Source organism: Rhinolophus ferrumequinum, chromosome 9, assembly GCF_004115265.2.
Source record: "Rhinolophus ferrumequinum isolate MPI-CBG mRhiFer1 chromosome 9, mRhiFer1_v1.p, whole genome shotgun sequence".
NCBI classification, from domain to species: domain Eukaryota; kingdom Metazoa; phylum Chordata; class Mammalia; order Chiroptera; family Rhinolophidae; genus Rhinolophus; species Rhinolophus ferrumequinum.
Window position 1 is genome coordinate 36,015,059 of NC_046292.1, and position 27,466 is coordinate 36,042,524.

General features: G+C 42.2%; 1 protein-coding gene across 1 annotated transcript in view; it reads right to left on the reverse strand.

Annotated features, from left to right (window-relative positions):
• Window positions 1-1,004: 1,004 nt before the first annotated feature.
• The window catches only part of FAF1 (Fas associated factor 1), a 394,652-nt gene continuing 368,190 nt past the window's right edge, over window positions 1,005-27,466 (reverse strand). Inside the window, exon 19 of the mRNA XM_033115190.1 lies at window positions 1,005-1,266. Coding sequence (XP_032971081.1) covers window positions 1,183-1,266 — 84 coding nt within the window. The 3' untranslated portion in view covers window positions 1,005-1,182. The remainder of the gene's footprint in view (window positions 1,267-27,466) is intronic.

Sequence of the window (27,466 nt, forward strand, 5' to 3'; positions counted from 1 at the left end):
TACTAATCATCCCAAATTATTATATATGGATTCAGGCACCACATGTCTTCTGAACTGAGCCCCCATGTTTGCTCTCTTAAATATATGAAGTCAGAATTTTCAGCCATAGAATGAGATCCCTTTTATTTTAGATGGGAGTCCAATATCTAATATTAAAACATAAAAAGAATGAAACAGTGGAGCAAATTCCTTATAATAGCTGGGCTCAGAGTCCAAGGGGCGGCTGATCAGATTTTGGCAATAGACAAGGGGCTTAAAACACCAAGTGACAAGGTCCAAATTACTGATGGAGAAGAGAGAGAGGAAAGTAGGAGAGAATTATGTTCAGTGTACAGTGAAGGACCAGCAACCTGGGAGCTGGTATCCGTGAGGTTCTAACGGCCCAGATGCACACCTAACAGCAGCTTCCTGCAGCCAGGCCAGATCCCAAAGTCCTGGTACTGGTCCTTTTCACACTATCTCAACATTTACATCGTGTGCTTCAATAGTTTCCCCTGCTGCAGTGGGACAGCAATACCTCCTACATGGAGCCAGGAGACCCAAGGGAGCAGCAGTAAATAAGTATCTTGCATATATGTCAAATGCAGTCCTCAAACACAAACTTACATCTTAGTAAAAGAGGTCAGAAAGTACCAACAAAAATGATATGCTTTTTTTCCTACAACAATGTTTAATCTCCATGCCAACAAGTCCCATTTGATGTTTTTTTCCTACTGCCTCTTAAAATTAGGTGACAAAGTAGAAATCCAGTTATGAAAATAAAAAGGCAGAGGTGTGTGAGCTCTGGCTCAATAAGACATATCAAATATACAGTGTCCTGGTGTCACAGGGCAGACAAAACTATCCTAGACACTGTGGGGAGAAGATGGGTACTGGAGAGGTAAACATTCTACTTTGGGATCACTCACACGTGGACAGTGCGTTAGTCATTGAATGAGGGCTACGTGAGGGCATGAGAGGGAGTTGTAATTCTCTATAATGAGGGTTGGGAACATATACTCGTGGAAGGGACATTTTAAGTAGCTATGTTTATTATTACTTTTTTCCAGCAATCTTGCAAGAGGCAGAAGTGTGACATTGAATTGAGTGAGACGAGCGTGTAGGTGGGTTGGCAAAGAGCCCTTCTCTGGATGCAGGCCTCTGGCTTGTCAGGGAACAGCTGGTTCCACCGCTGGGCCGTGGTTACTCTTTTGCTTCAAGGAAAAGGGTTTCTTGAGGGAACAACTTTACCTCCAATAATGACTTATTTGGGTCCAGCTGGGTTATCTAAAAAGAAAGAAAGCACATATTCAAAAGACTGGAACAAGCACTGTTTTCTCCACATGACATTCAGATCCTATCCATGCACCCCTGATTTTGAACCTACTATGTATGCACTGGCATGAGCATTTTCACAGCTGTTACCTTATTTGATCCTCAAACTAACCCTGTGATGTACGTGTTATTATTCCCATTTTATAAGCGAGGGAACCAGGGCTCAGAGAGGTCAAGTCTCATAGTTTAGTGGAAGAGCTAACATTTGGCCTCGGAGCATAGGTTCAGGAGACCGGATGTCTTCCTGGGCAGGTGGAGGTTCCCTGGCTCCTATGCAGCTCAGCTTGGCCAACAGAACAGGAGGCCCTGAGGAAAGGTACAAATTCAACTGACTGGCATTGGGGGACCTCTCCTTGGTTGGCTCCTGACAGTAGGGAGGGCCTTTTCTACTTGGTGGGATAAGACCTAAGCCTTTGGGGCTCCTGTTTGGGGCTCATCTCCTGTTAAACTTACCTGTAATAAACTGTAGAACGCCCACTCCACCATGCCCAAAGGTGACTATCTCCTCCGCCAAGGATAGGCTCCCTAGGGACGTACATTACACTCTCCTTGTCGGGGGAGGGGCATGGATATTTAATTTGAAAAAATGAGTCAATGCTATAACATGACTTTATATTTTAGAAATAAAAAAAACAAATCATTATTTTGTAATATGAACTATAGAGAGTAAAGCTAGATAAAATCTTGGCTCAGCTGGGATACGCTAATCATACAGGGATCCTAAATTAGGTTTATGACCTGCTGGGCCAGGGGCAGGGATGGGATGTGGACGTTTTCTGAATCTGAGACTGAGAGAAAGAAACAAAAATTGCTTGTTTAACAAAAGGGATCATGAATTTTACAATGTTGAGAAATACTGGTTTAGTGGAAAGGACGATGGGCTTTGGGACTATAAAGATTCTGGTTTAAATCACAGCTATGTTGGCTATTAGCTTTGTGGCGTTGGAGTTAGTGTCAGTCTTGCAGGACTGAGGTGAGGATTAAATGATAAAAAAAATATATAATAAGCACAGTGTCTGGCACAGAGCAGGTATTCCATGACGGCTGCCGGGTGTGTGAGCAACGGTAAGGAGGGGTGAGCACACGGCTTAATGGGCAGCTCTGAGAGTGCATGACGGGAGGCCGGGCGGTGCTCTGTGAGGTACAGGAGCCCTGGGCCCATGGGTGGAGACCGCAGCACCCAAGGCACGTGACCTTGTCCTCTGCTCACCTCAAGCCATACCTAATGAGATGGCTCCGCTGTCTTCTCCTAGCCGACAGGGATGGGGACTCTGGGGGACCGGGTGTCATAGGCAGACTGGTGAGCTAAAGGAGGAACACTCTCTTTGACTGTATCCAGATGGAAACCTGGTATGCCCAGGAGGGTCATTAAGGAGACACATCCGCCTCCAGAATCCTCTCTACTTATAAGAACCCGGAGTAAAGCTGCTCTACTGGTATCTCTTGGGCTCTGGGCAGATGGGCAGGCAAGGCGGTGGGGAGGGCCCAGCCTGCTGTCTGTCTTTCAATGCACTGGGGGGCAAGCTGCTGGCAAATGTTTACCTACTTCCCCAATTAACGTACAACACTGCGCTGGCTTCTGTCAACAAACAGAGCTATGCTGCCTCTGCTTCTGACTCACTGGCATTTTCTGCCCAGCTGCTTCCGCTATTGTTCTTAATTAACATGCCAGAGCTTTTCCGGCATCTTCTACTTTGTTATTTGTGGTTTGTAAATATGCTGTTTGCTGGGAGAAACCATAATCATAATAGTGCCAGAGCTGTGCATACTGGCAGAAACAGACGCTGGGAAGCAACGAGGCTGAGAGGCTGGAGCACCGGGCCCCTGGTGAACCCTGCCTGAACGGTCAACACGCGAGGTCAGAGGTTCAGAAAACACACCTCGTTTTTACATGAGAAAACTACGTCCAAGAAAAGTTAAGTGATTTTTCTCTGTCACTTTAAGTGGGAGAACTGGGACATGAAACTAAAATTTCTTGAACATCTGTTACATGCCAGGCACTTCAAATGTTATTCCATTTAGTCCTTAGAACAACTATGCAGGGTAGGTGGAGATGAAAAAAACTGAGGCTCAAAGTGGCTGCCACATGGATAGTAAGGGTCTGTCTATACAGCATACTGGTTAAAGAGAGTGATGCCAACTTAGATTCAAATCTCAGCTCTGGCACTATGTATATGACTTTGAAGAAATTAAACAACCAGAGAGCCTCAGTCTTCCCACCTGTAAGATAGGAATAATCAGTTTCCCCTTTATAGATTGCTGTGATGGATAAATGGAATAATGCTGGTGAAGCTCTGATGCCCAAGCCAGTAAGTGTTCAGTCTGTAGTAGCCGTTACTGGCTGGAGTGTTGCTTTGGGTTGGGGCATTGGTCTGTTTAGCCTCAAAGCTGGAGCTCTTTCCCCAAAGCCTCCTAGAGCCCAGGTCTGCAGCTGGCTGCCTTTCTTATTTCTATCCTGATGCCCAGCAGAAGTGCTCCCTTTTCCCGGACAGGATAATGCCTCAATATCTGGAGACCCCCTTTCAGTGGGCTGTGCCACCAATGGACTGCTTCACAGCAAACATGGCTGTGTTGGGGCTGCTCCGTCTGATGCCCCAAGTCATAAGCAATTTTTTTCTCTGAAGATCATTTCAGACAGGAATTTCCAAGTGAACAGGGACAACCTCTGTGTCCATTCCCATTTGCCTGGCGTGGACAGAGACTGTGGGGAGCCTAGGGGGACCCTGCTTCTCCCCAGCAAGATAGTGGCCAGACTGTGAAATCATCCTACAGCACTCTGGGCCCCATTCAAGCAGGATGTGGAGCATGCCAGGAGGACCTCCTGGGGGAGGAGCCTAAAATCATGTTCTCTGAGAAACAGCTCAGGGTTGGGAGACGTCGCCCTGGAGAAAGGGCACAGAGAAGTGGCAGTGACAGGGGCAGGGACTGGGCTGTGCCAGCCCTCTCAGTATCTGAAGGACTGACCAGCAGACAGGTTCCGGGCAGCTCCAGTGTGTCGAGCTGGGATTAGTGAGGCAAAATGGCAAAGCAGCAGAACTCAGCTGTTCAGGAAGAAGTTTTTAATGGAGAAGCAGCTGCTGGTGTGGCTACTACAGCTTCTTTCTTTTACCTTCCCTGTCCCCCACCTTCTGTTTTTTATTTTCTCCCATTTACTGAGTGCCTACCATGTAGCTGGAACCCTGTTAAGTACCTTCACTAGGCCCCAAACACCTGGTGAAGTAGGTATTATTTGCCATTTCACAGTCGAAGACACCATGGATTATCTTGCCCAAGGTTGCAGACAGAACAAAGTTTTAAACTCAAGTCTGCCTGACTCCAAAGCTCAAGACAACCAAAATGCTTCTGGCTAACATGTCCACAGACTACCTTAGGGAAAAGGAGGGGGTGGGGAAGGTGCGCTCTCTAGTGTCCCTGGAAGCATTCAAACAGAGGGTTATTTGAGGAACAAAGTGATGGTGATAGTAATGCCTAACATGTATTGAGCATTTACTTTATACCAGGCATATTCCAAGCACTTTACATTTAAAAAATAACTTAATTTTCATAATAACCTTCTGAGGTAAGTTATCTGAAATAGGTACAATCATTTTTCCCATTTTACAGATGAGGAAACTGAGCCACGGGGCAGATTAAGTAATTTGCCCGTGGTTTCAAAGCCTTAAGGGCAGAGCCAGAATAAATCAATCTAGCTTTGGAGTCCACATGTTTAACAACTAGAGTATAGTGCCAGAGGTATTGCGAAGAACTGGATCCACATAGAGAAAGAAGGTGGAGGAGATGACCCTGCGGTTGTTTCTAACCAAGCTTCGGATATAAGATCTTCACTTTAAGAATGGCAAAAGGTCAAGGGTCAGGGGAAAAAATCTTGAAATGTTTATAAAATACGAATACAAGAACCCAATCTGAGCTTGTGTTCTGCCATTTACTTGGGACTTTACTGAATTATTGACTCTCTAAATCAACAGGGAAACCCACTGGGGAAGGTGAGGTATTCTCAGATAAGAGGTATGGCCTGACTTTGTCTATGTTAGAAAAGGAAAGTCAACCATCTTGACATTTTATTCATTATGCATAGGAAACTTGAATGGATATATTTTTCGCACTAAATTAATAATAGTCAAACCCCTTCATTTCACAGATGGGCAGCCTGAGCCTCAGAGAGGTGAGGTGCCTTGGCCCAGGTTACACAGCTGAGAAGGTGCAGATGCAGTACTCTGCCCCAGAGTTTCTGACTTCTATTTTGGGATTCTTTCTAGCCACGCCATTCTGCTTCTCACTTCTTCTTCTTCTTTTTTTTTAAATCCATGAACGTAAACATAATACTACTACTAGGCTGGGAGCTACTTGAGGGCAGGAGCTGAGTAATATTAAAAACAACAGCAGCAGCAATATATGCATCATACTTTATAGTTTGCAAGATACTTACATAAACATTAACTCACAATCATGTAGGGTCAGTATTAGTATCAGTCCTTTTTATTTTCTTTATTTTGCTAAGGCAATGCTTTTATTTTGCAGTTGAATAAAGGAAAGTCTGGATCTAATATTTTCACTTAGAAACAATGCTAGGTTCAACAAACAGTGCTGAAGCAACTGAACATCCACATGTAAATGAATGAATCTAGAAGCAGACCTTACATCCTTCACAAAAATTAACTCAAAATGGATCACAGATTTAAATCTAAAACACAAAACTATAAAATTCCTAGAACATAGGAGAAATCTAAATGACCTTGGATATGGTGATGACTTTTTAGATACAACACCAAAGGCACAATCAATGAAAGAAATAATTGATAAGCTGGACTTCATTAAAATTAAAAACTTCTGCTCTGCAAAAGACACTGTCAAGAGAATAAGAAGACAAGCCACAGACTCTGGGAAAATATTTGCAAAAGACACATCTGATACAGAACTATTATCTTAATATACAAAGAACTCTTAAAACTCAACAATAAGAAGACAAACAACCCAATTAAAAAGTGGGCCAAAGGCTTTAACTGACACCTCACCAAAGAAGACATACAGATTTGCAAGTAAGCATACGGAAAGATGCTCCACATCATATAGGGAAATGCAAATCAACACTGAGCTACCACCACACACCTATTAGAATGGCCAAAACCCAGAACACTGACACCACCAAATGCTGGCGAGGATGTGGAGCAAGGGGAACTCTCACTCACTGCTGGTGGGAGTGCAGAATGGTACAGCCACTTGTGGAAGACAGTTTGGTGGTTTCTTAAAAAACTTACCATATGATCCAGCAATCATGCTCTTTGGTATTTACCCAAAGGAGCTGAAAACTTATAACTACACGAACACCTGTACATGGCTGTTTATAGAAGCTTTTTCAGTAATAGCCTAAACTTGGAAGAAACCACGGTGTCCTTCAGTAGGTGAATGGATAAATAAACTGTGCTACAACTAGATAATGGAATATTAGTCAGTGCTGACAAGAAATGAGTTATCAAGCCAAGAAAAGACATGGAACAATCTTAAATGCGTATTACGAGAGAAAGAAAGCCAATCTGAAAAGGCTAGATACTGTATGATTCCAACTATTTGATGTTCTGGAAAAGGCAAAACTATGGACACTAAAAAAAAATCACTAGTTGCCAGGTGTTTGGAATGGGGAGGGATAAACAGGCAGCGTACAGAGGATTTTTTTGGGCAGTGAAAATCCTCTGTGTGGTATTATAATGACAGACATACATCACTATACATTTGTCGAAACCCGAAGACCAAGAGTGAACCCTAATGTAAACTATGATTATGATGTCACTGTAGGTTCACCGACTGTAGAAAAAGTGCCACTCTGGTGTGGGATATGGATAATGGGGGAGGCTGTGCATGTGTGGGACAGAGCTTATATGGGAACTTTCTGTACTTTCTGCTTAATTTTGCTGTGTAATTAAAACTGCTCTGAAAGAATAAAAGCTTCTAAAAAACATCCTAGGTTGGATTTTTTTTTTTCAGATTCCTAATGGGGGAAATGCCCCACAGTCGTACTTGGAAATTATGCTTTGGGAATCAGCCCTATTCTGTAGATGAGGAAACGAGACCCAGAGATTGGGTTTGCCTGTGATCATACAGCATAACTGGTACAGGCAGAATGAGAACCCAAGCCTTCTGACTTGTTTCCCCATCATTTCCATTGTAACTCCCCCAACTCCTACAAGTGGCTTAATGGGGTTCTCTCTCCCTCTGTAAGTCACAGCCTTCGGGTTCAGTGTGAGGAATTGGGAAGCAATAAACCACCAATGATTCCCAAAACATATTCTTGCTTTTAGAGTAAAATCTGCATCTCAGAAAGTTTCAGCATCTTCAAGGGGAGAAACGCTCTGTTCTCACATTTTCTCGTGTATTTGCCTGCTTCCCTCTGGGGACCAACACAAAACCATTTTCTAGACGGTATGCTAGCAGTCCTGTCAGCACAGGAAGCCCTGCATAGCCTGACAGGAGCAACCCTTTGCCACACTGGCAGAACATTTATAAGCCTTTTGCAGCTCCCACAGTGAGCAAACACTAGAATTTCATCCACACCCATTCCTCCCCTGGCCCCAACTCCATGTGAAAGACAACTAGACCTCATTGTCTACATCAGATACAGACACACAACCAAAAACTTCCCCTTCAGTTATGGACCACCTCTTCTGCAAACCCTCACTCACCTTTCAGCCCTCAGCTGAAAAGTGAGGAGGGGAGCAGGCTCTCCCTCCTCCATGTCCTCTGTACTGACTGTCAGGGCTGGACACGATCTCACGCTGGCAGGATGTAAAGGGCCAGAATGTATGGGTTCCAGTACTGGCTCTAATGGTGCCACTCTAGACAAGTCTAGACTGGCTCTAATGGTGCCACTCTAGACAAGTCACTCTTCTTCTCGGAGCTTTAATTTTTGCATTTAAGAAGTGTGCATATACGGGGGTGGAGGGAGAGGAGAGTGATTCAATAGTCAACTGGGCTGCAGTTGGACTTAGAAACAGAAACACTTGGGTTCAAATTCAAGCTCGTAGTCATGTCAGTAAGATGCTTAAAGTTCCAATGTCCTTCTCCATTGGGTGAAAGAGTTGTTGTAGGGCTTAAATAGCCATCCCAGAGCCTGACACGTGAAAGCTATGATGATTCAATGCCTTCTTTGTGTATAGTAGATGTCACCTGTACAGTCTGAGCTCCCCAAAGGTTGGAATGGTCCGAGTGTGATCTAGGGAGGGACACTTGGGTTGGATTCCCACTGCTATAACCTGCTATCTGATGACCACAGGTAAGTTAACTTTCTGGTTCACTGTTTATTTATAAAATCAAGACTTTCTCTGCCATCCAGAGTTGTTGTGAGGACTCAATATGATAAAACTTATAACCCATGAAGCATTTATTTCATACTCATGCTTCCATATGGAGGGACTCTTGGATGCTCTCCCTGTCTCGCACAGACAGGTGAGGAGAGACCCATCAGTTTGGTGAGTGTGGGAGAAGAATCTGAGCTCAGCCCTTTCCCTTTTCTGGAGCTAACCTGCCTTCCTGTTACAAGATACAAAGGGCCTTCAGAGTCCAGCTGTGCCAAGGACTGGGAGGGAAAGTCTCAATTTAGGGGCACAAAATATATCAGCAAGCCCCTTGGCTGCAGTTCCCAAACCACAATCTCTGATAAACCTTTTCAGTAACAAAGGCAATATTTTTATCCCCACCTCAGTCCTGTGTCTATCTTTCAATTGGTCTTATGTGTTTCAATTAGTCTTGAATTAGTTAGGTAAAAAGGTTATTATTTCATGGCCTTTAAAACCCCAAATAACCCCTTAGCAGAAAGCAAGTGTTTAACAATTATGATTTGACGTAACTTGATACCAGGGTCACAGCTCTTTTTTCTCAAAGTCTATTTGGCCTTGATTAGAAGATGAGAAAGTCACTCATAAGTCAATTCTAAAATACATTTCCCATCTATAACATAAAGCTACACCAAAGAGATCAAAAATGATTAAGGGACTTTCCCAAGATTACACAACTAGGAAAGATAAGGGAAGAATTTGCACCCAGCATTGGCTTTCGTTGCCTCTTAACCTCTGATCCTACTAAACAGGGGACAATTAATGGGACTGGCTAGCTTTCCCTTGGGCATAAAGAAAGCAGGCACTCTGTAGATGTGTCTTGGTGGGGCTCGTTCTTGTCCCTGTTGTGGTATGGGCTTTGTTGTTCCCCACAGGCTATCTTTTGTTACTGTCACCTTGGTTCTAATTGCTAATTGCCCATTTTCTTTAAACACCTTTTGATGAGCTGGGAATCCCTAAAGAGGGCAGTTATACCCACAAACTATCAGAGGGAGAGCTTAAGAGCTGATCTGCTGGTCATGTGCTGATGAGGGTGTGAAAAGCTTTTGTAACTGTAAAGTCTTTGCAAACATAAGGGATATGTATATATATATATATTCATGGGATGTGAAGTACAGCATAGGGAATATAGTCAATAGTACTGTAACAGCTATATATGATGTAAGAGGGTAGTAGACTGGGGGGGTCATTTTATTAGGGGTGTAAATGTCTAATCACTATGTTGTTTTGTACAGCTGATATAATAATAAAACTAATATAATAATAAAAAAGCATAAGGGATTACTAATTGTTATCACCATTACCATCATCATCCACAACCACCGCTGTAGCTCCTAGCAACTTTTCCTCTACATTTGCTACAGGTGATAATGCAACCCCAAAAGAAACCTCCATTGCGGAGGGGTCCACTAAGGGACTACTCTGTGACTTATTTCCAATCAAGCCTCCTGTGTAGTTTGTGGACCAATGTCTCACTGAACCACAGGAAAGAAGTGGCACTGGGTGAGGGTTTCCAGAAAGCAGTGACAGATGCTCCATTATTAAACTGTGGTAGAGTGGGTTCCAGAGAATGAGGCTAGGGAGGCTTCTGCGGCTGCAGAAACATCGGGTGCCTACAAGACATTTTCTTTCCTTGACTTTTTTTTTTGGTTGGGGTGAGAAGATGGGAGAATGAATGAAAAGTTGAAAGAAAAACAAAGGAGAGAAGACTAAGGTAACAAAGGGATAGAAATTGTGTCTTGTAGGCTGCCCTATCTGTTCTTTGCTCTATCACGTTATAATGATAAGAACAATCATGTTAACATTCACTGGGAGCTTATTAGGTGCTAACTGTTCTGAGTGCTTTATAAGCACTACACAACCCTACGAGGGAGGGAGGTACTATTACCTCCGCTTTAAAACTGAGGAAATAGAAGCTCAAAGAGATTATATAACCTGTGTGAGATTGCATAGGCAGGAAGTGGCAGAGCAAAGATTTAAAACTAGATCTGGCTCCAAAGTCTGTGCTCTTAACCACGACACTAGATAATTTTAGTATTGTAGTCACACACTGGACTATTTATTCTAAGTCTCTTGCTGGAAAGGACTGCCCCCTTTATGTAACTGAAGTACATACATCCCCATAACAGAGTATATGACCTCAGGCATTTGGGCAAATTTCACTCAACTAGTTCCTCGATTATGACAGACCTGATGACTTTAAGAGCTGCAGGGGTCTTTAGAGGTCATCTCTGTAACAGATGGGGACCGAAAAGCCCAGTGAGTGAAAAGAATTTATTCAAGGTTACTGAGCATTCACGGCAGATCTAGGATCAAATCTGGATCCTTCACTCCCAGCTTGTGCCTTTATGCGGCCAGTTTAATCAGCACACCAAGTCTAAAGTGGCACACTGTCAGGGAGACTCTCAACACCAAACACCAAAGGAAAGATGTGACCCTTTCCTTGCATTGGTACCCATGGTGGTGGCTTTGGTCACTATACTATTAAATAACAGTTAGTGGGGACGGCCCAGAGGGAATAGAAGGGGTGGAGGCAGGAAGGGAACACAGGAAAAGATCCAAGTCTGCAGAGTGAACATAACAAGCATAAAAAGAATACAAAAAGCGTAAAAAGAATGAGAACAGTCATGTCTCCTCATCCTGGGAAGCCTGTTCCAAAGATTCGTCCCTCTTGGGCTCGAGAAGACACAATTTGAATAAAAGGAAGTTCTGCTGTACAGAGTGGTTTGCAAGCTCACTTTTCCCTGAAAGTGTAATAGACCGGGTATAGGCAAATTCATGAATGAGGATTCCGCAGTGTGGAAAGATGCTGGTCCTCATCCCTGGGGGGCAGCCAGAATTCTCAGGCTGAGATGTCTCTGAACCTGAGCAACCTAGCATGTTTACCCCACAAGGCACACAAACATCTATCTTCAATGTGGGCAGTGATGGGAAAAGGGCTGGGAAGCACCAATCCAGAGGACGTGCCTCACTTTCAGGGGCTGATGTCACGGAAGGCTGTCAAGTCCTCGTTTAAAAGGTTCCTACGGTGCCTCTGACAAAAGACTGGCCCACAATACCAACCACTGCACTTGGAGAGAAACCTGCTGACTGCTTAGATTCAGAACTGTTAAACCTCAGCTTGCAAACCTGAGAAACCCTGATTATTGTTCGCCCAGAGCTTCACCACCAGGCAGGGGTTACGTGCTCATTAGGGAGGCAGCAGAAGGAGCACTGGTGGGTTTTGAATCCTAGTTCTGCATGTATGCTCTTGAGCAAGTCATTTAACCTCCAGAAGACCCAGATTTCTCATCTGTAAGCTGGAGACAACATTACCCAACACCTAACAGGCTCTAACAGACCATTTCTCTCTGGCTCTCTCCTTCATACTGCCATTCGAGAGAGACTCGAACGAAATATCTGATCCTGTCTCTTTCCTACTTAAAATTCTTACATGGTTCCTTAGGGCAACAGGACAGGCCCCTTCTGCTTTTGCCTCCTTTTCCCAATTTGTAAATGGGTGGTGTTTTTGGCAAGGCTCATAGCATGCCTATAATGGAAGACAAAGCCGAAAGACAGTTTGGAGATAGATCATGAATGGCTCGAATGTCTTATTAGGTTTAAACTTCTGAAAGAAACTTTTGTCCCTGGCTTCAGAGAGATCTGGAGTGCCATGCTCGATGTGCTCTTCAGGCAGAGTGGCTAGGGAGAAAGTGAGCATTTTGAATGCATTTTAATACTCACGCAGGACCATGGAGCTGGTGCATGTATAACTCTGCACGCAAACACCACTCAAGAGCTGGAGCTTTGAACAGGAGTTAAAAGAGTTGAGTCCCTAACGACATACAAAAGACTTGCCGGTGTGATTTATTCTGATGTATTTACTTATCCAATTACCAAAACAGCAGGAGATCATTAAATTTTCTAGTTACCAGATGCAGCACGTTCAATATCTTAAATGTTACCAAGGCTCTCTCTGAGCTATTTTGATATTACATTTCATCTGCCTAAAAGCTTATGAAACTGGAAGACAAGAATCATGAACAGAGCAGTTGTTTCCTGTTCAGCAGGCTGGTCCAGCAGGCACCTGTACAATACCAAACCTATACCAGAAACTCCCAGACTCTCGCCTGGATTTAAGGAAAAGTACTAGGAGGAGAAACAAAAGAATTTAGGAGAGAAGATGCTAAGGAAGTGGTACTTGAAGGTGGCTGGAGATACGCATTCCACCGGCCAGAATTCTTCATGCTCATTTTCTATCAGTTCAGACCGCATGTCCATAGAGGGTCCCAGCTCAGAATAGAGGAGGAGAGAAGGGAACAGGCACCTCTGGGGGACCTGGCTCCTCACCCTGGCTTACTGCTTCTGTGTGAGCTTGGACAAGTCGCTTATGAGCAACTTAAAGACAGAGTGGTGTTTCCTGTTTCTATATTTCCGGCTTCCAGCAAAGAACCTGCTGCATTATGTGCTCTTAATAAATGCTTGTTGGATGATCAAACCAGAGAATGCACATTATGGAGCAGTGAAAAATATACAGCAAGCCCTTATTAACAACATTGTAAGAGTTAAGTGGCAAAGTAGATGTTTATTTTCTTTTGGAAAAAAAAAAGTTATATAAATGATACCTGGGCCTAAACGTTTTGAAGGGGTGGTCATGGCTTGGCCTCAACATTTTTTCTCTAAACACTATTCCCTCACAGACCTTATGCTCCAGTCAATTAGGGCAATTTGCTATTCCCTGAATATGTCTGGTGCTTTTCCTCCCTGAACCTTTGTCTTTGTAGTTAACCCTACTGGACCATCCTTGTTGAAAACTTATATATTCTTCAAGGCTCAGCTCAAATGCTACTTCATCTACAAAACCAGGTCTAAGTGACAGAGCCTAAATGAATCTCTTATAACAGAGCTAATCGTAAGCGGCAGCTTCTCCCATTCACTGGGCCATGGGCTCCTGAAACACAGGGGCCATATGTTCACTGTGGTCTTTCCCTCACGTGCCTATTCCACTGCCCTGAATGTGGTCAATCCACATTTCCTGCACTAACACCTTTGTTTCACCTCAGGATCCTCAGACAAGGTGACAGCCAAGGTCTGCTGGCAGACTCAAGGTCAGTATAAACTGAAATTTAGGCACTGGCACTGCCAAGCCTGTCCTTTGCTAAAACAGCACACCTATACTTTGACCAGGCAAGGCAACCCCTTTCTGGGGGATCTAGCCAAAGCATCAGCTAGTTTCACAGTGACTTACCTGTCTGTTGTGCCTCTCAGGTTAGTTTGCAATTGTTTATCTGCAAGCCTGTCCCTCCGGTTCGGTTGAATTCTGAGGGAATGACATGAAGTCTCAGTGGCTATCTATGCCCAGGGCCTAGTATACTGTGGAAACAGTGTGAATTCGTAAATGTTTACTAAAAGACTGACCTATTGAATGACTGAATGGAGGCTCCTCACGCCTCACTAGCGCTTCCACCAATCCAAAGAGTGGGATTCAAGAGGAGCTCCAGCCCCAGACTTCCTGCAAACTCACTCCTACAGCAGGCAGAGCCTGTCCGTGACACCATCTGCAGGTCATCCCAGCTGTCCCCCAGCTCTGGACAAGCCCTAGCCCTTGACTTAGTCCTGCTGCACAGACACAGGCATTGAAAATAAGTTTGCATCAGTTGCCCTTTCAGAAGGGACAGATTTTTCCCTACTTAAACTGCTGTTGGAATTGGCTAATTAGGAGGATTTAAAAAATCTTAATACTCTAAACAGAGAAAACTGGTTCTGAATTATTAAGCAACATTTTCAATGCATTTGAATAACCTTAAGTGACTTAGCTGCCACCTGATCCTAAGCTCTGGCTCAGATAAATAAATGAAATATTGTCAAAGCTCCAGCTTAGAGAAGCCTCCAGCTACAGCAAATAAAAGCTTAAGTCCCCATAAACTGCCTGGGACAGAGACATTCTCATATAAGAGGAGAAGGAGAATATGATATGAAATAAAGTGAATACACCAGGAAGCCAATGGTTTTGTTCTAGTTTTCAAAAGAGTTGTCAGTGGGTCAGGTATTTTCTATATCCAGGTCATTTAATCATAGAATCACACAGTAACAGAGCTGAAAGAAGATTTAGAAAGCACTTGTTTTAATCTCTTTATGTTTCAGATGAAGAAAAGACCCAGAGGAGTATGTATCTTGCTTGAGATCACACAACGAATGGCTGGAAGAATCAAAATCCTGCCCCAGGATGCCTGTCTCCCACCTTAGTTCCCTCCCCACTATGGCATATTCCTCTGAGTATGCCCTGCTGGAGCTGTCAAAATTAGAAGCTGATAACTAAGTAACTAAGTGGCTATTAAAAAACACCTGAAAATTTTAACCTGGGTGGGGGTTGAGGAGGCGGGGCTTCAAGATCTCAAATTCCAGACTCCATGGTTTTCCCCTCAGGCTTTGGAGTTTTCTTCCAGTACTATGGGGGGATGGAGCGGGGAAGGTGGGAAGGTGGGAAACCAGGAATAAGAGAGGGTGGACCCTCTCTGTAATGTGGTCCGTCTCTTGCCTGTCCTTGAGCTATGAGGATACCATGAGTTTCTGCCTGGTAAGATGGAAAATACAAAAACCAAACAAAGACAGTGAATGCATGAATAGGTAGGAATATATTTTTCTTCTCATTTACTTACTAAACAAATATTTCCTGAGTGTTTACTATGATGGCAGAAACATGCCAGGCCCTGGGATACAACAGTGAGCAGGTACTGTCTCTGCCCTGAAGGAGTGCAGAGTCTAGGGCAGCATGCAGAGGAGAAATCGACCCATTGCAATTCCGAACAGTAAAGGGCGACAGCAGAGAAGAGGGCAGCAGGGAGCACGAGAAGGTAAACACCTAACTCAGTCCTAGGGTGTCAATTAGCTCCATATTCTCTTTCCTCCTTGTCGCATTCCAATTTGCACAACTCTTTCCTACAATCTAATCATTTTACTGACTTATACTTTCACATACAATAAACCAGTATTAGTTGCTTACTATGAGCCAGGCACTGCACTCAGATGAATCAGAAATAATCCCAAATAACTTCAGATTTGATGCATACAATTCTTTGTTTGAAAAATGTGTATCTTACTCTCATTTGGTGACTATTGTAAATTTGGGCCAACCACTTCTACGTTTGTTGTCTTGGTTTTTGTAGTCCTTGATCAAGTTACTTTCCTTCTCTACATCTTGTTGTTTTCATTATAAAATAGGGGTCTTTTCTAGTTCTCATAGTCTAAAGTGCATGCATGAGAAAGGCTTGTTCACACAAGGCTCTCACATACAGCCAACCAGAGGAAGGAAAGTGAAATAATTTGGCAATGTCAAAAGAATCTTCAGGTTTGGGATTCAGCCATCGACATTAAACCTGAAGCCATGAGGTAGTGGTTCTGGGTGAAAAACAGGGTGTGGCCTGGGTGAAGGAGGTGGGGGGCTGGGCCTGGGGCTGGAGCTGGCAATGCAGTGAGGCCCAGGGGGATTTGGCATGTTGATGCACATGCTGATGTACGCTGGAACACCAGCAATGGCTTTGAAAATTACAAGGAGTGTCTAGAAGGGTTAATCTGCATATATACACATTTGCAGTTGTTTGTATTTACAATGGGGTTATTATACAGACTTTACATGAGTAAAGTGTGTCTGCAGAGGTATCTGGAATATGGAGCACAGAACTAATGATTTTTTAATTTATGGTTGGATGGAGTCAGATTGGATTGTATGTATAGCCTTCAAAAATTTATTTGATTTCTGATATGGCAATTTTGAATGGTATAGTGCTTTATAAACACCTTATAAAATTAAGTTCTGGGGCAAAGTAAATAATTTTTTTAAAGGTTTAAATACATCAACATATCTATACATATCAGTAAGTCACTCCATTTTATATTCATCATGGTATGGGGAATCAAATACTGGTATTGATATTTATTGTGCAACCTTGAGAAATTTAAGCTCTCCTAACCTTCTGTGTCCTCATCTGTAAAATGGGGATAACAGCTATCTTTCAGAGAACTAATATACTTGATTGTGCATATAGCAGGTACCAAAATAATTGGCTTTATTCATTGTCATCAATCCCTACCATTCCAGGTCCTTTGTAAGTATGGAAGTCAGAAAGGAGCAAAGGCAGATTTTATTAAAGCTCTGAATTTCACTCAGCTTCCACGAAATGGCTGTAATCACCTTAAACATACTTTAAAAACTCCTTTGTGTATTCCTTTGATCTGGCACAGGGCACACACAATAATGGTTTTCTTATATAATACCACCAGTTCTCAATACTTCTGTGAGTTAGCAAAATCCTTTCCTCTCCCTGCCATCAACTTCATCATAATAGCTGAAATACACTGAGCATTTACTTTGAGCTGGGTCTTTTTCTTTTCTTTTTTTTTAAGGAGGGTGCCGCTCACAGTGGCCCATGTGGGGATCAGACTGGCAACCTTGGTGTTTTCAGCACCGCGCTCTAACCAGCTAAGCTAACTGGCTACCCCTGAGCTAACCCTTTATAAGTATCATTTCATTCCACTTTTACAACAGCCCTGTGAAGTAGGTATTATCATTATCCTTATCTTATAGGTGAGGAAACTGAGCTACATAGAAGCTAAGTAATTTGCTCAAGATCCAAGAGCTAGGAAATGGCAGTGGAGATTCAGTCTGGGACTCCAGAACCCAATCTTTTAACCATTACCCTATACTGTCTCTTCATCACTCATCTCCTTCAAATCTGCTCCCGTCACTGCTAGGGCATTTTCTGGTGTTGGCCACTCCCACAGTTTAAGTCCCTTTAGCCTCTGTTAGAAAGCGCCACGTAGACTTTCTCCTGGAACCTCAGACTCAACAAATCCCAAAGTGAACTTGCCTCCTCATCTATCGTCCTTGATTTCTGCACATGAACTACCATCTCTCTAGTCATTCAGGCTGGGAACCTCTAAATCACTTCTGACAACTCCTTCTTCTTACCCTCCGTACCCTGACAGAGCTAGACAATCACCCAATCCCATTGATTCTTCCTTCTTCCTGATTCTACTGTTTTCTTTTTGTCTCCATTGCTGCCATCTTAGTTCAGACTCCCACAGCCTGTTGTCTTGTCTATTGCAATAGTCCTATCTGCTCTCCTTTTTCTAGGGTCTCCCTACTCTAATTCTTCCTGATAAAAATAATCAACAAGTTTGAGACAGTAGGGAAAAGGCGGACATGTAGAATCAAAAGACCTAGATGGAGCCATTGCCCTATCATTTATTAGTATGTCAATTTGTGTTAGCTATTCGACAGTTCTAAGTTGAACTTCTCATCTTTAATACAAGGGTTAATACCTACCTTATGTTAACTAGTTCACATTTCCACTAGAATTGATTTCATGAGGGCAAAAACTTTGTCTAGTCTATTCACTAGAGTATCCCCAATGTTTTGTGCATAAGAGGTGTTCAAATAATATTTGTTGGATCAAAGCATAGAAAATCCTTCAGTTATTTTTTTCAACTCCTATCCCATTTCCCTCAATGCTCAACTTTACGTCTTAAATTCCACAAGAGCAAACTGTGCGCAGTTCCCTGAACATGAGCTGGCTTATGTTCCTATGATTTTGTTTATACTTCTGCTTGACAAATGACCATCCCTATTAAAAAAAAATTTTTTTTGTATTTTGAAAAAAACTATAAACTTATAGGATGTTGCAAAAATAGTAGAATCCTTTGTACCCTTCACCCAGTTCCCCTTGGTACTATATTGTATAGAACTATACTGTAGTTGGTATATAATGGTACTATATTGTATAGAACTATAGTATGATATTAAAACCAGGAAATTGACACTGGTATGAACCTGTTAACTAGACTATAAGCCTTATTCATATTTCATCAGTTTTTATGTATGTTCATTTCAGTGTGTACATTGAATATTCATATGCAATTTTATTTCATGTGTAGATTGTGTAACCACCACCGCAATCAAGATGCAGAATGAAACCACAAAATTTATAGTCACACCCACCCCCTACAACCACACCCTCTGTTCCTGGTAACCACTAATTTGTTTTACATCTTTATAATTTTGTCAATTCAATAATGTTATATAAATGGAATCATACAATGTGTAACCTTTTGAGAGTACCTTTTCTCACTTAGCAAAATGTCCTGGAGATCCATCTAAGTTGTTGCATGTGCCAAGAATTCATTTCTTTTATTGAACATGGCACCTTGAGCTGAGCTGCCACTGAGCTTCCGGATGGCTAAGTTGTTTGGAGCACGTCCTCTCAATCACAAGGTTGCGGGTTCGACTCCCACAAGGGATGCGCACCCTGGAACTAACAATGGCAACTGGATGTGGAACTGAGCTGCGCCCTCCACAACTAAGACTGAAAGGACAACAACTTGAAGCTGAATGGCACCCTCCACAACTAAGATTGAAAGGACAACTTGAGTTGGAAAAAGTTCTGGAAGTACATACTGTTCCCCAATAAAAGTCCTGTTCCCCTTCCCCAATAAAAAAATCTTAAAAAAAAAAAAGAATTCATTCCTTTTAATTGCTGAGTAGTACTCCACAATTCCTTTCTAAAAAATACTTGTTCAAAAAACTCATAGACACAGACAATAGTTTAGTGCAGGGGTGTCCAAACTTTTTTCAACGGTTTTCACCAAGGGCCATATGCGGTAAAATACACAAACAGCCTGGCCACTCACTCGAGGTGAAGTACGTATTGCCTCACCTGGTTTATTTAAGTAAACTAAATATATTTTTGGAATTTGCTGCGGGCCAATTAACAATGGATTGCAGGCCACAGTTGGCCCACAGGCCGCAGTTTGGACACCCCTGGTTTAGTGGTTACCAGAAGGTAAGGGGGGTGGGGAGTGGGAGATGAGGGTAAGGGGGATCAAATATGTGGTGATGGAAGGAGAATTGACTCTGGGTGTGAACACACAATGGGATTTATAGATGATGTAATACAGAATTGTACACCTGAAATCTATGTAATTTTACTAACAATTGTCACCCCAATAAAAAAAAAATACTTGTTCAAAATAGGTATGTATCATATTTAGGCATGACTTATAGTACTGTTGATCATGATTTCAATGTTAACAAATCAACATTATATATTAAATAGGGTGTTTTTGAACAGAAACACACATAAAACAAGGTTATGCATTAATTGGTTAATGAAAATTTGCAACCAGAGGCTTGTAGGAACTTAACCCTATATTTCTCCTAGGAGCAATGTTTGAGTATTTGCTAATTCAGTGTTTGTGGCAACTTTATACAACATTACAACGTGTAAAATGAGAATCAGCTGTACTTTTCCGTTCTAGAACTAACAGCTCCACACAGCCTACAGAACAAAATAAGAAGATAGCAATTTCTTGGGTACCTTGCTCACCACAATCTGCACCACTGACACAGACCTTTTTGTTCTGCTCCTGTGTATTCTTCACGCTGTGCCTAGCGTGGTAGTAGTACACGTCCTGTGCCTGCTAGGGAGATCTCCTGCCTTATCTCCCCTACCAGACTTGGCCTGAAGACCGAGACCGTGCCATCATCATCATCATCCCCTCCATAGTGTGTGTTGTCCATTCATTTATCCTCCATCCACTCACAGTTCAGTGAGCTCCTACTCTGTGGTAGTCCTGTTCAGGTACTGTGCCAGAAACTATGTGTGTGTGGGGGAGGAGGTACAAAGGCAAATAAGATACAGCATAGCTACTACCCTAAATGAACTTATGCAGAGCTGGACCTGGAGGACCCGGACATAAACGAGGTAAAAATCTCCAAGAGGAAATAGCCTGGTCTCTCACTCTAGGAAAAACACCATAAATGAAATCAGTAATGTTTCCAACTATAAAGGAAATCTGCTGGTAAAACAGAAGGCAGACATTAAACTCTAAATATTTCTAATTGAACACCACTCTCAAGCTTTCATTATTAGGCAAGTAAGGCACACCGTCTGATATCCTTACTCAAAAGCTGGTAGTTTCCAAACAGTTAAATATTAGACAAAGATTCCTTGTCCTCTTGAAACCAAAACATAAAAGAAAATCAGGATAGGAAGGAAGAAGTAACAATGAGGAGAAAAATAATCACCATTACCATCATAACAGTTACCATTATTAAGTTCTTACTGTGTTAAATCCTGTATGTATCAAACATTTTACATTTTCTTTCGTTTAATGCTAACAACCCTTTGAAGTTGGCATTGTTTCTCCCATTTTACCAAGAGATTAAGTAATCTCTCTAAGATCACTCAAGGAAGAGCTGATCCAGAATTCAAGGCCAGGTCCATTTGATTCTACAGCCTATGCATGCTCTCATTTCAGGCTACCATGCCTCTGAAACATGATTGAAAAGAAGAGGCAGTGTTAAATAAATCATCCTTACAGTGTTGATGTATATTTGCTTATATAACAAGGATAAATAAATATCAACAACTCCCCCTTTATTTTAAATAGCCAGGTTGAAGGAAGTATTCTCCATCTGTGAGTGGAAGTGGCTGCAGCCTCAAGGACAAATTCAGGGGCTCTGAGCAGGCCATTGCAGGGGGCAAGTTTACACTGAATATGTTGGCACTCTAGAAACTAGGAGATGGCCATCTCCAGGGACTGTGCTTTCCTCAGGTTCTCTTGAAAATCTCCTTTGAAAATACAGGTTAACTGGTGATTAGTATTTTTTCTGAGGCTACTTTTACCTTTCGCTACAAGACTAAGTTCTGTTATCAGCCAAGCTGAGAGGCAAAATCAAATGTGTACAAGTGTCCTAGTTTACAGAGTCCTACCTACATATCTAGTAAACCCCAGAAGTAAATTTCAGATGTGAATATCTTAAAAAATAAAATTATATTTTATTTTAGAGTCAACATAGCAGGCCTAATGGCTATTCTTTGAAATGCTTGCTTACAAGTTTGGCCTCCGATTGATATTGGGGAACCTGGTTGTTGTTTTTTGAGGGGGGCGGGTCACACCATTCCCAGGACTGATAAGAGTGGCTCACTAAGCCTATACTGTTTGTGGATAAAAAGATAGTTTATGCTGAACACCTGCTTTCCTTCTGAGATTCTGGAATTTTGGTATGTGCCAGGCAGAGGGTACCTACGTGATCTGCTTCCAATAAAAACCTTGGGTATTGAGTCTCTTATAAGTTTCCTTGCTTGGAAACATTTTACATGTGTGGTCTCAAATCACTGCTGGGGAATTAAGTGTGTCTTGTGTGACTCTACTGGGAGACGACCCTTGGAAGTTTGTACCTGGTTTCCTCTAAACTTCACCACATTGTGCCTCTTCCCTTTGATGATTTCACTTTGTATCCTTTTGCTGTGATAAATCATAGCTGCAAGTATTACTATATGCTGAGTCCTATTAGTTCTGCTAGGAAAACATTAAACCTCGGAGTGGTCTTGGGATCCCACCCCCACATAGTTGGTATCAGAAGTGGGATTCAATAGAACAACCTGATCTGATTCATTGAAATACTATAAAAATATTGCCTAGGAGAATAAAGAATGAAGGAATGATGAACCTTTGGTGCCTGGGTGGATATGGAGCCATTCATCCATGATGTGAAACAGCTGCTGAACTGCTGTCTGTTATGAGAGGTAAAAGTTACCTATGGAATTCCAGGAAAGTTGGCTTGCTGGCTCCCCTGACTGCTTTTGGTTATACTAACTAAAATGAGGGGAAAAAGGTGCAGTCTTGGAATGCCTTTGGTTTTTGTTCTCTTCTTTCAAGTGGCAAGAGAAAGGGTCACAGAATTCCCAAAGATGAGTTTTGGATGGGCCAAAACCATTAAAAGTTTGCATTGTTCTCTCCTTCAAGTGGGAGAAAAAAAAAGTTACATCAGTTCCCAGGGCTGGAGCACAATTTCAGATAAAACAGAAGGAAGCAAAGGGAGAAAAACACTCCAGCGGTTTCTTCAGCTGAGTTGTTGTCATCTCTGCTGCAATGGCCAAGGACCATTCCCTCCCCCTCTTCCCTTGCATTCTAGCGGTGATCTTTCCCCAACAACTTTAATGTTAACCCTGTAAATGATGAATTTACTGATAGGTGTTTGAGTAAATTTGCAATGAGAAAAAATGTGGGCAGGATTAAAAAAATAACGATTTTGTGTTTTGTAGCTGTTGCACCTGGATATATAGTAAAAATTGATACAAAACATTATATGCTTCTAATTTCATAAATGCTAGAGAAATCATCCAAACCAGGGAAAGCTGCAAACTCAAAGCTGGAACTCAATTTCCTTGCTTTTTGCCACTGGTGAATGGGTTAGAATTTAAACTATTTGAGTACTAGAAACAGAACAAGTCTCCAGAACTAATGATTTTTTGCTTATTGGAGCCTCTGGGAAAACAGAGGAAATCGCTAGATATACTCTTCGGGGGTTTTAAAAGGCAATTTTTCGTTTGCTAATAAGCTCTTATAAAATCAGATATCTGATCTTTAGAGGCTGATGATTTTCCAGTGTGATGCATGTTTTTGAGTCTATACATTTGGATAAGACCAAAAGGGCTTAGGAAAGCCTTGTCTCTTGAATTTGGAACACGGCTGTCTGGCCCTGCAGCATCTTGGCTTTGCTGCCACTGAAGAAAAGTTGTTGGTTTCTTTTGAAGTCCTCACCCCACAGATCCTAATTACCTGGACCTGACTCTAATCTAAAACCTGACATTGTTTGCTGTGAGTAGTTTCAGCATCAGAAATTGTTGTGCTGAACTGAAAGCAGCACAGGCTCAATGACCAGGCCTTGGATTCCAGGACCACTGTAGATTTCTGTGGGGTCGAAACTGCAAACATCACGGATGTTGTCTAGACCATCTGGGACACACACTAATGTCCACAGGAGAGGGTTTGTTTTTTGATGGGACCATCTAAAATCGAGCTGCTGATTGGCTTATATTTGACACGGAGACTGACTGCATTCCTACCTTGTGATTCCTGCCAAAAAGCTACAAGTCGGGAGAGGGCACATCACAAGGAGTGTGACCATTCTGCCCACAGACAGACAGACTTCTCACTTCCTTAGGGGGATGTCTCACTGTTGTTGACTTGTGTTTGACTTCCCAGAGTCGTTGCAGCTGGCAACAGTAGACTAATAAATAGCTTGACTCTACTTCTCTCACCTTTCTCCTGGTACACACACCTTAGAAGGACAACTGGATTATTAAATACGGCTGTTCTTAAAAAAGGATTGATCTTTCCTAGGCTGCTCACTGGGTAAATGAACAAGACGAAAGGGGTGGGCGGTTATGTAAACTCATTTTGAAAATTTTTTATAATTCAGGATTTTGTCCTGACCAATTCCTAAACATGATGTGTCTTTCTGGTTAAGTTGTACAAAACCGATTTTCTATAAAAATCTTTTGTCCCTCTTGCATACAATCCTTCCAAAAGAAAGGTCTGGGTGAGAGTAGGGGATGATTAAAAAAAAAAAGTAAAATTGTGACCGCTAAAAGGGACACACTGGTTTTGTAACAAAGGAGAAAAACAAAACAAAACAAAACCACACCCTGGCATCTAGCAGGGGAGGGAGGAAGGCATTAAAGATCCTTGCTTTTTAAAACACTTCCTGGTGATGTTACAAGAATGAGAACTGGAAAGCATCAACTGTTCCATTATTCTGAATATCTTATATGCATATATATATGAATAATGGATAGACATGTGTGTATATACACATATACATTTGTATACACATATATATGTACATATACATCTATATACATGTTTGTATATATAATTGATTTTTATACAAATGGTAGCAAACCATACCCACAGTTCAGTATCTTACATTTTTTTATTAACAATACATAATATCTTTGAAATTGGTCAATATAATTTGCCTCATTTTTTGTGAAGGCTGAAAATTATTCCATTATACACATGAAATATAATTAAATTTCTTTCCTATTGATGAACATTTAGGTTCTTTCCAATCTTTTGCGTTTACAAACAAGGCTGGAACGAACATCCTTGGATATGTCATTTCAAATATTGTGCAAGAATATCTCTTGACTTTTTTATTATTCAATTTGCTAGTTCTTTCTCATTCTGCAGTAAATTGTACCCTTCTTTATTGCTTCGAGTATTTCTACAGTTACTTCATTTTATAATATGTATATGAAATATGTTTAATGTGTGTCATATGTTACTATATATTATATAGGCCAAGCAGGCAACAAAAATAAAGTACATGAACACACACACACACACACACACAAAAATTTGTTCCTGGCAACGTTCCCCTCTTTCTGAAGGCAAACTCCGATGCTACCTTGCTAAGCTGCTGGGAACGCTTTGAAGTCAAACTCACTGCTGAGTCTACAATCACACATGACCACAGTGACTACGAGACAGCAGGGGGTGGCCCCAACTCCTACACTCCACACAGAACACTGACAGATGTTGTCCACACATAGGAGGTGATGGACTGGTATCATGGACGAGCAAAACTGTGTGAGACTGAGCCTTAGGCAGTCCCTCTGAAACCGAGGGCTGAGCTAAATGATTTGGATTGACTGAGAACCCAAGGGTGGGAGTCACCACGGTGGGCCTGACTAACGCTATGTCCTGCTTGGGTGCGCTAATGATTTGGAAACTTTGTTTCTAGGGGTACCACGTGTGTGCTTTGGGATTGTTATTTCTTGTGTGTACCCAGATACAGTGACATTGCCTCAGTCCTGGAAGGCATTCAGGCCAGCTTCAACTTAGCCAGAATTGTGCTGTACTTGAATTGATGCCTTGGGCCAGGTTGAAAAAAAATGGTTAATACAGAAACTTAAGGAGGAAGTCACCTGGCTTCCTAAGACAGACCTTAATGGTTAATGGGATTTGTTTGAACCGGCTAAGTCCAGGATCCCTAAAAAGCATAGCTGATAGCAATACTGCAGGTTGTTCTCATCCTGTGTATAGGGTTCCACTGACCGTAATTTTTCTGTAAAGATGACTTGGTCAAGAGCAAAGGGGCGAAATGGCAACTGACATGGCCACAAGGCCCAGAAGCAGCGTGGGGTGGAGAGGACGGTAGAGAAATGGGGGTTTCAACCTGGCCTGTCCCAGGTCAAGGGGCACCTGCTGCTTGGGCCCCGCCTACCCTCATCCTGGAAGGGATGCCACTCAGTGGGGCCAGTCCTTCTGAGTCAACGCAGAAAGCGGGTTTATGTGCGTAATTTCCTGATTTGAATGTTGCCTTTAGTTTTTTAAAATGCCATGTAGATATCAAATCTGAGATGCCACTGTTTATTAAGACTTTATTATATTTAATAAATTACTAGTAAAGAAATAGAAACAGCAAAGGGGTGATCAATGCAGAAAAGAGTTAACATAGCAGGCCTGACTGCTATTGTTTAAAAGGCTTGCTAGTAAGGTGGGCCTTTGGCCGGTGTCTGGGAACTTGGTTTTCAGAAGGGTTCCTACTACTATTCCCAGAACTGGTAAGAGTGGCTCATGAAGCCTAAACTGTTTGTGCAAACAACAAAGTTTATGCTGAACATCTGCTTTCCTTCTGGGTTTCTGGAATTTTCATATGTGCCAGGCAAAGGTTACCTGCTTCTGTGATCAGACTCCAACAAAAATCCTGGGTACTGCGTCCCTAATAAGCTCCTTGCCTGGCAACATTTCACATATGTTGTCTCAAATCATTCAGGGGGAATTAAGCTCATCCTGTGTGACTCTCCTGGGAGAGGACCCTTGGAAGCTTTGCCTGGACCTCGCCCTATGTGCCTTTTCTCTATGCCGATTTTGCTTTGTATCCTTTTGTTGTAGTATATCATAGCAGTGAGTGTTACTATATGCTCAGATCTGTGAGTCCTACTAGAAAATCACAGAACCTGGAGGTGGTCTTGGGGATCCCTTGACACATTATACAAACAAAAAAGTATAGGCTTTGGAGGTTCAAATCACAATTATGTTAGTTACTACAAACATATGTACATTACTTAACATCTCTGAGCCCCAAATGTTTTATTTGTAGAATGGGGCTACTATCTATGCCTTAGGGTTTGCATAAAGATTAAATGAGAGAATACTTTTTGAAGTGTCTGGCACAGCATCTGGCACAGAACGGGACATTAATAATTGTTAATTTAATTTCCCTGTCTGACTAAAAGCTGGAAAAGACTGTAAGAACCACAGAGGTCACCAAATCAGCCACAGAAATTTCAAAGAAAACTTTCACATCAGAGATCCACATACTTTTAGAAGGCTCAGACCCAACTCATCTTGAAACTAAGCAGAAAATTGTATCAATACATTTCACTGAAAACTTCTCTGGTGTGTAATCACATTGCCATGCAATCCCACCTAAAAGAATTCTGTTTTGTAGAAACAGTAACATGGAGGGAGGAGAGAATATGCTTCCTTAAGGGAAAGTACGACTGAAAGCGAGATGGTGTGGTTTCCTCCTGCACACAGTACACAGTGCCCTGTCCAGGGGCATGTCCAGTAGGTGAGCTGTGTTATTCCTACACGTCTTACAGCATTATGTGACCTGAATACCTACACGGGTCATGTCCTTGCCCTCAAATCACCTCACTTAATTCTTAAATCTCACTTAATTCATACCTGGCTATTTTTATCTGCCTTGAACAGGTGACGGAATCAGTTCAGAGAGGTTATGGGACTTGCCTGAGATCTACCTGAAAACTGGTTCTTTATGTCATCACGCTGTCTCCCTGTCACGACTGCCAATGCTTAGAACACATTTTTCCTGCACTAGGGGGACTGTACTAAATAGTGGACATTCTTCCAAGGAAGGGTCTGTTATAACACAAGTGACAAAGGGCAGGTCACCTTCCTATTAAGACTGAGGAACATGTCTAAAAACTTATTTTTTAAAGGCTAGAGACAGATCAAAAATAGTGACTCGC